The following is a 13,245-nucleotide window of genomic DNA, read 5'->3' as shown; positions in this document are numbered from 1 at the left end:
GTTACAATACTGAAGGATTCTAAAGAGAAAATATTAAACAACACAGGATGCATCAAAAGAAGATGGAAGGAATATTCAGAGTCACTGTGCCAAAAAGAATTGGTTGATGTTCAACCATTTCAGGAGATAGCATATGGTCAAGAACCGATGGTACTGAACTAAAAACTCCAAGCTGCACTGAAGGCATTGTCAAAAAACAAGGCTCCAGGAATTGACAGGATAAAAATTGAGATGTTTCAACAAACGGATGCTGCACTGGAAGTGCGCACTTGTCTATGCCAAGAAATCTGGAAGACCGCTACCTGGCCAACCAACTAGAAGATATCCACATTTGTGCCCATTACAAAGAAAGGTGATCCAACAGAATGTGGAAATTATTGAACACACACAAGTAAAATTTTGCTGAAGATCATTCAAAAGCGGCTGCAGCAGTATATCAACAGGGAACCACCAGAAATTCAAGTCAGATCCAGAAGAGGTCATGGAATAAGGGATATCATTGCTGATGTCAGAAGGATTTTGGCTCAAAGCAGACAATACCAGAAAGATGTTTACCTGTGTTTTATTGACTATGCAAAGGCATTTAACTGTGTTTACCATAACAAATTATGGGTAAGATTACAAAGAATGAGAATTCCAGTACACTTAATTGTGCTGATAAGGAACCTGTACATCAGAGAAGCTGGACTATATGAAGAAGAACACGGCAGCAGGATTGGAGGAAGACTTATTAACAACCTGCGATATGCAGATGATACAACCCTGCTTGCTGAAAGTGAAGAGAACTTGAAGCACTTACTAATGAAGATCAAAGACCACAGCCTTCAGTATGGATTGCACCTCAATATAAAGAAAACAAAAATCCTCACAACTGGACCAATAAGCAACATCATGGTAAATGGCGAAAAGACTGAAGTTGTCAAGGATTTCATTTTACTTGGATCCACAATCAACACCCATGGAAGCAGTAGTCAAAAAATCAAACGACATACTGCATTGGGCAAATCTGCTGCAAAAGAACTCTTTGCAAAAGCAAAGATGTCACTTTGAGGACTAAGGTTCCCCTGACCCAAACCATGGTATTTTCAATCGCATCATATGCATGTGAAAGCTGGACAATGAATAAAGAAGACTGATGGCGCAGGACCAGGCAGTATTTTGTTCTGTTGTACATAGGGTGACTAGGAGTGGAACCGACTTGACAGCACCTAATGACAACAATGACAAAGGGCTGATGGATATTGGCCCTTAAACAAGGACAGCTGACAGAGCTAGAAAGAGAGGGGACACTCAGTAGTGTGAGAAAGGGTTCTGAGAAGGCAAGGATAATGGGATCTAAAACACAGGTGCAGAGGGTTGGCCTTAGGAGGATGGACACTTCTCCATTCTAACAGGATGAGAGGAGGAAGGACAGATGAAGACATAGGTAGATTTGCAGGTTTCACTGTTAAAATTAACAAGAAAAAAATAGCAAACTACTAGCTTTGGAAGGAAGTTGTCTTAGGCTGGGTTCTCTAGAGAAGCAAAACCAGTAAAGCATATAAAGATACATACACAGAAATTTATATCAAGGAAACAGCTCACACGATTATAAAGGCTGGAACATCCCAAGTCTGTAGATCAGGATAGAGGCCTCTCCTGATTCACACAGCCACAGAGGCTGGCAAATCCAAGATCAGCAGGTCAGAGTGCAGGGCTCCCACTAGCAGGGTGTGAAGGTTGACGAATCCCAAGATCAGCAGGCAAGACCACAAAAAAAACTTCTCCCAATCACATACCTGCAGGGGCTGCTGAACCCAAGATCGGCAGGTTGGGGGGCATGACTCTTGCTCACAGGCTATAAAGATCAATGATTCCCCAAATTGGAAGGTAAGCTGCTAGCTGAAGTCCCAAGAACCGGAGGTCAGACAACAAGAAGCAGCTGCAGGATCCCCAACAAGCCAAAAAGGAAGGAAGTTGGCAATGGAGGAGAGATGAAGGCCAAGGGGGCGGTGACCTGCCACAGGCCCCGCCCCCACCAGTACCACTCAGCAGATTCCATCATGGGGATGATCACATATCAAATTTCAAGAGGGAAGTGATCACAACATTACACAACTGCCAAAACACTGAGAATCGTGACCCAGCCAAGCTGACACACAATCTTAACCACTGCAGAAGTGAAAAGCTTCTCCATCTGCCCAACCTCACTTCCCAAGGAGTACCAGGACTAAGATGGCTTGATGATGGCTTGATAGATGACTTATACATAACCTTCATGGAATATACAATTCTGATGTTAAAGTGTATGTAAATATAAAAAACAAATGAAAGCTCCAAATTTTTTACATACAGCCAGCATTATAGTGACTCCAAATTTTGATAAAATTAGCATAGAAAGAGACAACTATAGATCAATTCCATCTATGAAAACGTAAAAGTCTTAAATAAAAAGTAAACAAAGAAATCCAGCAGTATATTACAAGAATTATACACCATAACCAAAACCAAAGGGGGACCATTCCCATAAAGTAAGAATGGCTTACTATTAGGAAAAAGATTCATATTTTTCTCCATATGGAATGGCTGAAAGGGAAAAAACTGTACGAAGATCTTGAGGGTATTGAAAAATATTTTAAAAATTCATCATCCTTGATTTTTAAAACCCAGAAATGTAGTACAGAGGAGTACTTTTTTACCATAACTAACACGGATATTTCAAAGCCACTGTCAGTATCATGCATTCCAAAAAAACATGAACCCGATAAGGGCTATAACCAGTCTTGTATTTTGAGATCCCCGTTTTTTCCCATTTTAACACTTCGAAAATCAAGATGACAACCATAAGCTGTATTTTAAATTTCTATTATTAAATTGATGGCATGCCTTGAACTTGATGAGAGTCTTAAGAATTGAAGAGATTTTGTCTGAAAGGGCCAGTCAGTGTTGAATAGACATACTGTATTTTCTAGATGCTAAGATCCCCTTTGAAGATCCTGAAATCATAGAATTTCTTATTATACATATCAAGTAATTAACTCTTTGTTGAAGTTTCCAAAGTGATATATAAGAACTCAAAAGAATATGTTTCTGTATGTGTTTGCATAAATTAATATAATCTTGATAGAAAAGAGAAGTAACACAATTGAGCCAAATCCCACATCTTTCCTGATGCAAAGTCAACAAATAGTGGCCAATACTGTTAAGTCAAGAAAAGTCACAAGCATATTATACACATTATTCAGGTGCCCACGAGAAGAACTAAAAATAGAAACCATGAAAAGTACCACGCATGCCTGAGAAATGAAAGTTGTGATGGATGGCATGAAGGAAGATTTTTTTACTTTTCATTTTATATCCTCCTAGAGTTTGATTTGTATGTGAAAGCTAGACAATGAATAAGGAAGACTGAAGAAGAATTGATGCCCTTCAGTTTTGGTGTCGGTGAAGAATACTGAATATGCCATGGACTGCCAGAAGAATGAACGAATCTGTCTTGGAAGAAGTACAGCCAGAATGCTCCCTGGAAACAAGGATGGCGAGACTTCGTCTCACTTACTTTGGACATGATACCAGGAGGGACCAGTTCGTGGAGAAGGACATAATGCCTGGAAAAGTAGAGGATCAGCGAAAAAGAGGAAGCCCCTCAAGGAGATAGAAGGACACAGTGGCTGCAACGATGGTCTCAAGCATAGCAATGATTGTGAGGATGGTGCAAGACTGCGCAGTGTTTTGTTCTGTTGTACATAGGGTCGCTATAAGTCGGAACCGACTCAACAGCACCTAACAACAGAGTTTGATTTACATATGATTTTTATGTGTATTTAAACTTTTTCATAACTAAAGTTGATATCAAGTATTCATTTGACAGTTGCTTTCTAAAGAATGATAATAAAGTACACCTCAACCAGTAAAACATGCAGCAAGAAGTATTCAGGAAGTTTGCCATCTAGCAAATTATGTAACAAAAATCAGTACACCCTCTCCTCCCTTATTGACATGGTTAGGTTCCAAAGACCAGGTTATTATGCTACATCAGTGTTATGCAAAAATGGAGGATGACCACATCAGATCACAAAATGGAAGATGACTACATCATTATATAACTTTCAAATTACATCATTATACAACTGCCAAATTATATCATTACATAACTGCCAAAGTACATTATGACATAACTGCCAAACCAATGAGAATCATGGCCCAGCCAAGTTGACACACAACCTTAACCATTACAGCCAGTGTTACTCTCACCTCGCACCACAGCATTCGTTACTGCCAAATGTACTTCACTGATGCACAAAATAGTCAGATAATAGATTTTTTTACTCTTGTCATATATGTGAAATTTCAGATAAAGAGACAGTCGGTAAGTGAGGAGAAGGTATACTACATAAGAAGAAAATATTAATTGAAAAAAAAGTAAAAATATGTTGGTATTTTTAATGATTTAAAATCATTTTAAAATTCAAAGTTCACTTTAAAAAGTTTAATAAATAATTTAAATAAAATACATATTGACAAAAACAGTTAAATGGGGAAAAGACAGTCTTTTTAACAAATGGTGCTGGCATAACTGGATATCCATCTGCAAAAAAGTGAAACAAGACCCACACCTCACTCCATGCACAAAAACTAACTCAAAATGGATCAAAGACCTAAATATAAAATCTAAAACAATAAAGATCACGGAAGAAAAAATAGAGACAACGTTAGGAGCCCTAATACATGGCATAAACAGTATAGAAAACATTATAAAGAACGTAGAAGAAAAACTAAATTGGGAACTCCTAAAAATCAAACACTTATGCTCATCCAAAGGCTTCACTAAAAGAGTAAAAAGATTACCTACAGACTGGGAAAAAGTTTTTAGCTATAACATTTCTGATCAGCACCTGATCTCTAAAATCTACATGATACTGCAAAAACTCAACTGCAAAAAGACAAATAACCCAATTAAAAAAGGGGCAAAAGATATGAATAGACACTTCACTAAAGAAGACATTCAGGTTGCTAACAGATATATGAGGAAATGTTCACGATCATTACCCATTAGAGAAATGCAGATCAAAACTACAATGAGATTTCATCTCACTCCAACGAGGATGGCATTAATCCAAAAAACACAAAAGAATAAATGTTGGAGAGGCTATGGAGAGACTGGAACACTTCCACACTGCTGGTGGGAATGTCAAGTGGTACAACCACTTTGGAAGTCGATTTGGCGCTTCCTTAAAAAGCTAGAAATAGAACTACCATACGATCCAGCAATCCCACCCCTTGGAATATATCCTAGAGAAATAAGAGCCTTTACACGAACAGATATATGCACACCCATGTTTATTGTAGCACTGTTTACAGTAGCAAAAAGATGGACGCAACCAAGGTGCCCATCAACGGATGAATGGATAAATAAATTATGGTATATTCACACAATGGAATACTATGCATCAATAAAGAACAGTGAGGAATCTGTGAAACATTTCATAACATGGAGGAACCTGGAAGGCATTATGCTGAGTGAAATTAGTCAGTTGCAAAGGACAAATATTGTATAAGACCACTATCATAAGAACTTGAGAAATAGTTTAAACTGAGAAGAAAACATTCTTTTGTGGTTATGAGAGTGGGGAGGGAGGGAGGGTGAGAGAGGGGTATTCACTGATTAGATAGTAGGTAAGAACTACTTTAGGTGAAGGGAAAGACAACACACAGTACAGGGGAGGTCAGCATAACTGGACTAAACCAAAAGCAAAGAAGTTTCCTGAATAAACTGAATGCTTCAAAGGCCAGCATAGCAGGGGTGGGGGTCTGGGGACCATGGTTTCAGGGGACATCTAAGTCAATTGGCATAGTAAAATCTATTAAGAAAACATTCTGTATCCCACTTTGAAGAGTGGCATCTGGGGTCTTAAATGCTAGCAAGCAGCCATCTAAGATGCATCAATTGGTCTCAACCCACCTGCATCAAAGGAGAATGAAGAACACCAAGGACACAAGGTAATTATGAGCCCAAGAGACAGAAAGGGCCACATGAACCAGCCACTACATCAGCCTGAGACCAGAAGAACTAGATGGTGCCCGGCTACAATCGATGACTGCCCTGACAGGGAACACAACAGAGAACCCCCGAGGGAGCAGGAGAGCAGTGGGATGCAGACCCCAAATTCTCATAAGAACAGACTTAATGGTCTGACTGAGACTGGAAGGACCCCGGTGGTCATGGGCCCCAGACCTTCTGTTGCCCCAGGACAGGAACCATTCCCAAAGCCAGCTCTTCAGACAGGGATTGGACTGGACAATGGGTTGGAGAGGGATGCTGGTGAGGAGTGAACTTCTTGTATCAGGTAGACACTTGAGACTATGTTGGCATCTCCTGCCTGGAGGGGAGATAAGAGGGTGGAGGGGGTTAGAAGCTGGCGAAAAGGACACGAAAAGAGAGAATGGAGGGAGAAAGCAGGCTGTCTCATTAGGGGGAGAGTAATTGGGAGTGTGTAGCAAGGTGTATATGGGTTTTTGTGTGAGAGACTGACTTGATTTGTAAACTTTCACTTAGAGCACAATAAAAATTCTTTAAAAAAATACATACTGACAATGGAGCAAAAATATGTATAAAATCTTAGAAATAAGCTTAGCAGAAAATGTATAGAATTTATTTGAAGAAAACTATAAAACTGTTTAGAAGCACATGAGAGAAGAGACATGCTTTGTTGGGGAGACTATTATCAATATGTCAGTGTTCCCTAAATTAAATCTATAAACTCAATGTCTTTCTGATAAAAAATCCCAACAGGATTTGTTGTTGTTGTGAATGGAGGGATTAAACATGTGGGAACGGACAGGAAAATTAAAAAAAGAACAAAACGAACAAAAAAAAAAAATCAGAAGTTTTGACAGGGGAAGTAGGCTACCAAACATTGTTTCAGTAATCCAAAGCATTTGTTCATACCACCAGGGTAAGACAGCACAACCAAATGAACACAATAGGATGTCCCGACAGTTTTAGATGACTGTGGAAATGTAGTTTGTGATAGATGTGGCATTTCAACTCAGTAGTGAAAAAGAGGATTATTCAGTTAAAGGTATGGGGACAACAAGGTAGTCATTAGCAAAATAATATCTGCATTCTTCTCTCAGTCTCTACATCTAAATTGTTTCCGTACAAAACAGGATGATTAAAAAACTAGTTGCCTTAGAATCCTGACAACCAGTTAGATGTGAAAAAATATTTTTTGGAGGAAAATCTAAGTGAATATTTGTGTAAATTATGAAGTGCAATAAAAGAATTCTTACAAAGCAACATGGACAAGACTGACACATTACAGTATATAAAAATTAAACTCCATAAAACAAAGTCAAAAGACAGTCTTGGAGGAAATATTTGCAAAACATTCATATAATTTTCCTAAGAAAGCTATAATTTTCTTAATATACAAATCCCTCCAATGCCCCTAATATGTAAATAATGCTAAGAAAACAAACGTTGTCCTCATTAACACTTAAAGAAATGCAAAATGAAATGATGAGACTGCTTTTCACTTCTCAGATTTGAGAGACTGATATCTCCATCTTTGTCAATACTGGCAAACAGGCAGTCTCACTACATGCTCCTGAGACTGTAAATTAGTACAATGGAGTTGAAGAATTATTTGATGATACCCATTAAAACAGTAAAAACTTGGAGCAAGGTGATGGTTGCACAACTTTGTAAATTTACTAAAAATGTTATTCAACAATACCCTTAAAATGGCAACACATGTAAATTATACCTTAATAAAAGTGTTCTTACAAATGTTTAAAATGCATGTCCTTTCACCTAGCAATTCCACTTCTACAAATGCATACTACAGAAATCTGTTATTTAGGTTAAAAAAAAAAAAGGAACGTATACCCATTGCCATTGCTGTCTAGTCGATTCCGACTCATGCCGACCATACAGGCAGAGTAGAACTGCCCCGTAGGGTTTCCAAGGAACAGCTGGTGGATTCAAACTGCTGGTCTTTTGATTAGCAGCCGAACACTTAACCATAGTGCCACCAGGGCTCCTCAGGAAAGTATAACCAAAACCCAAACCAAACTCCTTGCCGTCGAGTCAATTCCAACTCATAGCGACCCTATAGTACAGAGTAGAACTATCCCATACGGTTTTCAAGGAGCACCTGGTGGATTCGAACTGCCCACCTTTTGGTTAGCAGCCGTAGCCCTTAACCACTATGTTAGTATAAAAAAAAAAAAGTTAGTATACAGCCCAATAATTATCATTGTTAACCAGGTTTTTTAAATGCTGAAGAATAGATATAAAATTTATGCTTTTATGAACAGAAACCACTAAAAGATAAGGTGAAAAATCCCACACAATCAGGTAAATGGGACTTCAAATTCCACTCTACATTCACTGTACCAGGTCACATCAGAGAGGTTGAATAAACAGAAGCATGACTGTCCCCAAACTCTTGCAAATCTTACTTTGATTGCTTTCAATCCCTGAGATGTTTCATCTTCTTCCACAAGTGCAGTAACTTTTTGTCCAACTTTCAGAAGCACATTGCCAGTCACAACCTCATTAGTAAAGTAGATTAACTCGTTAATCAAGCCATAATCATCACAGAACCTTGTCACGACTCCCTGCACAGTTTTCAACTTGGTGTCACCTATGAAATGGATAAACAAAAGTTTACATTAATTAATCTTAAAAGCAAAAACCCAGTTCCACTTTTTCTCTGTATAGTATGGAGGCTATATGCCACAGGCAATGGGCGTTGAGTCTGGAGCCAGACTGCCTGAGTTTGAACCACAGCTCCTCCATTTACCATCTGTGTGACCCGGGCACATTTCTTAACCTCCCTGGCCCTCTTGTTCTCTGTGATACCAGGACAATAATAATGTCTGTCTAATAGGATTGTTTTGGAAACCCTGGTGCATAGTGGTTAAGAGCTACAGCTGCTAACCAAAAGGTCAGCAGTTCGAATCCACCAGGCACTCCTTGGAAATCCTATGGGGCAGTTCTACTCTGTCCTTTAGGGTCGCTATGAGTCCGAATCAACTCGATGGCAATGGGTTTGGTTTTTGGTTTAATAAGGTGTTGTATTAACTGACACATCCATGTAAACTGCTTAAAACTGTGACTGCCTCACACAGATTTGAGCTTAAATGTTATTGTATTTGTAGAGTCTTTAAGCATCCATTATTGTTATATAATGTCATTATTATCACCAAGAGCAGCAGCATCTAGAGATTTGTAAACATCTCACCAGGCAAAGCACTAAAAGAGATTTGGGGATTTAAGTCTAGCCCAAAAGTACATCTGAATCACTTGGAATTTTGTTTTGTTTTCTGAGCTAGGGCAGCTGCTGATAAGCAATAGTTTGGGATCCAAACCCAGGCAGTCTGCCTGCAGAGCCCACACTATGAACCTCAACAACACAGCCACCTCCCCAGAGACACGGGTGAATTAACAGGTTGACTGGGAGAAATCTTGATTACACTAGATTACAGAATGAGAAGCCAAGAAAATCCCGACAGAATGAAAAAAAAAAGACCAAATTTGTTAGCTGAAATCGTACCATAGAAGAATGTGGAAGTGACAAGGAAGACAACTGCCACTCGACCACATGAAAACCTGTCCACGACTGTACCATGTGGGCCCCATTGGTAAGAGTAGGGCCAATTAGTGGACTCTAGAGTGAGATATTCCATCTATAAACTAGAGAGCAGGCTTTTAAGGCAGGCATACTAAGATTCGGCCACCTCAGGAGGGGTTCTAACTCAAACTCAAGCACCGGAAGACAGTGCTGAGGGAATAGTGTTGACCAAAGAGGCACCTTTTCCTAAGTACCATCCTGAAGACACTATGACTGTCCTGGCAGTAACTGCCTCCAGAGGCTGGGGAGCACAGAGGTTAGGAATGTGAATGCTGGGCCTGATTGCCTGGGTGTGAATTCTGATCTGCCACATTCCAGCTTTGTGCCCTCGCTCACTGTCTGTGTCTCCCTGACTGTGCTTGTCTTAGTCATCTAGTGCTGCTATAACAGAAATACCACAAGTGGGTGGCTTTAACAAAAAGTTTGTTTTCTCACAGTAAGTAGGCTAAAAGTCCAAATTCAAGGTGTCAGCTCCAGGAGAACGTTTTCTCTCTTTGTCCGCCTTCTCATCAATCTTCCCCCAGACTAGGAGCTTCTCTGCACAGGGACCCCAAGTCCAAAGGAAGTGCTCTGCTCCCGGCACTGCTTTCTTGGTGGTGTGAGGTCCCCAACTCTCTGCTTGCTTCCCTTTCCTTTTATGTCTTGAGAGATAAAAGCTGGTGCAGACTACACCCCCGGGAAACTCCCTTTGGTGACCTGAGTAAGAGTGATGTTACATTCCCACCCTAATCCTTTTAACCGCAGGCAGAGATTATGATTTATAACACAGGAAAATCACAAAATGGAGGACAACCACACAATACTGGGAATCATGGCCTAACCAAGTTGATACACACTTTTTTGGGGGGACATAATTCAATCCATGATAGTGCTGCAAAATGAACTTGTAATACTGCTACTTCACTCATTGGGTTTTTTGGGTTAAATGGCATCTTAATGGCACATACAAGCACTCAACAGACATTAGATATTATTGAAGTTCAGAGAAGGCATGAAATCTACCTGAAAAAAACCTTTTCACCTTTTGACTAACTCCCACCAACTAATTGCATGCTTCCACAAGTACTCACTTAGCATGTGCTTTACGACAGGTTGCAGAATGCAAAAGTGAGTAAATTAAACAAGGCCACGTGACAGATATGACTCCTCCATTTGGCTTCAAAAGATAAGCTAATTTCAGAAACAAAATCAAATTCACCCTCAAATCAGGGAGATTCACTATTCCAGGAAATAAGTTCATGACCGCTTGGTATCTGCACACAGCAAGGTGCAAAGCCATCTGGGGGAAATGCTGGCGAAGGATACAGATCGCCGGGGATTTCTTTACTGACACCATAGTCACTTTGGGCAGGAAAGTTTGAGGCGTAGGTCGATACAGGACCAGCTCTTGGGGACGCAGGGACTAAGGATGCCTCATCACCACCACCATAAGATGGCGCCACGCCCTTTGCCCCCTCCCCAATCACAAGATGGCGCTGCCCTTCTAAGTCCCTAGGGCCGGAACAGGGGTGGGGCGCTTAGGCCCCTGACAGAGATGGGGGTTAGGGGAGAGAGGGAGAACAGGAGTTGTGGGGGGAGGATGCGGTACACGCAGTACGTGCCTTCCAAGAGCTTTAGCTGCTGCATCCTCTCCTCCTGCAAGGAGTCCTCCCTCCTACAGAAGAAGGCCAGAGCCCTGGAAATAAGCCGGAGCATGATTCTGTCGTCGCGGCGGCCTAGGCACCGTGCAGCACTAGACACGAGGCCTGCTTCTGTCAACGCCTCTAGTCGCCCGTAGCTCTCTCCTCACAGCAGCCGCTCAGAGGCCACTCCCCCTTCTCCGCCTCCGCCTCCGCACGGCCCAACCACCAATCAGCGACCCTCACACAAGCGGCAGCCAAGGCCGGCCTCAGCCTGAAGAGCCCGCTCGTGCCCCACCCCTCTCAATTCCCGCCTTACAGGGCGCATGCGCTTGGGGCCGCCCCATCACTGTCTAGCCAATGGGGGCACAGTGGACTAGTGGAGGGGAGGGGGTTTAAGTCCTGAGATGGAGAGGGTTGATGAGCGGGGTTTTTGTGGCTCTCCTACCACAGACAAGAGCAGAAACTCGACGGTCTTCATGAAACCTCTTCAGACCCCTGTGTGCACTTCTCTAAGGGTGGAGCAGCTCCTCTGTTGGGCGCTGCCGGCCTTGCTGTGTGCCCAGACTGGAAGGTGGGTCATCACCCTGCCTTGAGACTGGTTCAGACTCCCGGGTGTCCAGCTCCAACTCCTCGCTGCCTCATGGTCCTTTTCTTTCCCTTTGCTTTTGGTTGCCTCCTCCCCAGCACAGAGTTCATTGGTCAGCAATGGCTTTCTGTGCAGTGTTAGATGCCACCATGCACTTAGTTGCCATGGAGTTGGCTCCGACTCATGGCAACCTTATTTACAACAGAACATAAAACCAAAAAAAAAAAAAAAACCCGTTGCGGTGGAGTCAATTCTGACTCATAGCGACCCTATGGGACAGGGTAGAACGGTTGCGGTGGAGTCAATTCTGACTCATAGCGACCCTATGGGACAGGGTAGAACGGCCCCATACGGTTCCCAAGGAGCCCTGGTGGATTCAAAGTGCCAACCTTTTGGTTAGCCCCCCCGTAGCTCTTAACCACTGCGCCACCTGCGTTTCCAACATTACATAGGTATCCTGGAAAAGCCAAGTTTTCACATCTGCTTGGGCCTCAAACAGGCTGGCCTTTTGCTCTGCTTGGAAGTTGGTGCTGCCTGTTGCTTTATAACAAAGCACTCCTTGCAGTGGTTCTAAATAATCTTTTAAGTATGACTCATCAAATTGTTCTGGAGATAAGGATGGTATCTTAGTTAACTAGTGTTGCTATAACAGAAATAGCACAAGCGGGTGGCTTTAACAAACAAGTTTATTCTCTCACAGTCTAGTAGGCTAGAAGTCCAAATTCAGGGCATCAGCTCCAGCTTTCTCTCTCTGTCGGCTCTGGAGGAAGGTCTTTGTCATCAATCTTCCCCAGTTGAGGAGCTTCTCAGGCGCAGGGACCCCAGGTTCAAAGGACACGCTCTACCCCTGGCACTACTTGCTTGATGGTATGAGGTCCCCCTTCTGTCTGCTCACTTCTCTCTTTTATATCTCAAAAGAGATTGATTTAAAACACAACCTAGATTGAGTTCTGCCTTATTAACATAACTGCTTCTAATCCTGCCTCATTAACATCATAGAGGTAGGATTTACAGCACATAGGAAAACCACATCAGATAACAAAATGGTTGACAATCACAGAATACTGGGAATCATGGCATAGCTAAATTGCTGTACATTTTGGGGGGACACAATTCAATCCATAACAGATCGCTAGGCAGGCCAAGTGATGCAGCACCGTGTAGGGAAACCACGTAAAGAAAAGGAAAATCCTTAAAGCTGGGCTGATAAACAACATCATGATAAATGGCAAAAAAAAAAAAGTGAAGTTGGCAAGTATTTCATCTTCTTGTATCAACAATCAACACCCATGAAGCAGCAGTCAAGAAATCAAACAAAGCATTGCATTGGGCAAATCTGCTGGAAAAGACCTCTTTAAAGTTCTAAAAAGCTAGTATGTCACTTTGATGACTAAGGTGCATCTGACCAAGCCATGGT

The 13,245-nt window shown here is 41.6% G+C and overlaps 1 protein-coding gene across 1 annotated transcript in view; it reads right to left on the bottom strand.

Moving 5' to 3' along the window:
* CT55 (cancer/testis antigen 55) overlaps positions 1-11,567 on the bottom strand; it is a 41,492-nt gene extending 29,925 nt beyond the window's left edge. Inside the window, 2 exon segments of the mRNA XM_064278481.1 lie at positions 8,446-8,630; positions 11,486-11,567. Of these exon segments, the coding sequence (XP_064134551.1) occupies positions 8,446-8,630; positions 11,486-11,567 (267 nt within the window).
* Positions 11,568-13,245: the final 1,678 nt, after the last annotated feature.

The sequence above is a fragment of the Loxodonta africana genome, chromosome X (assembly GCF_030014295.1).
Source record: "Loxodonta africana isolate mLoxAfr1 chromosome X, mLoxAfr1.hap2, whole genome shotgun sequence".
NCBI classification, from domain to species: domain Eukaryota; kingdom Metazoa; phylum Chordata; class Mammalia; order Proboscidea; family Elephantidae; genus Loxodonta; species Loxodonta africana.
Note: the sequence above shows the minus strand (reverse complement) of the source record. Positions and strands in the feature narration are given on the sequence as shown.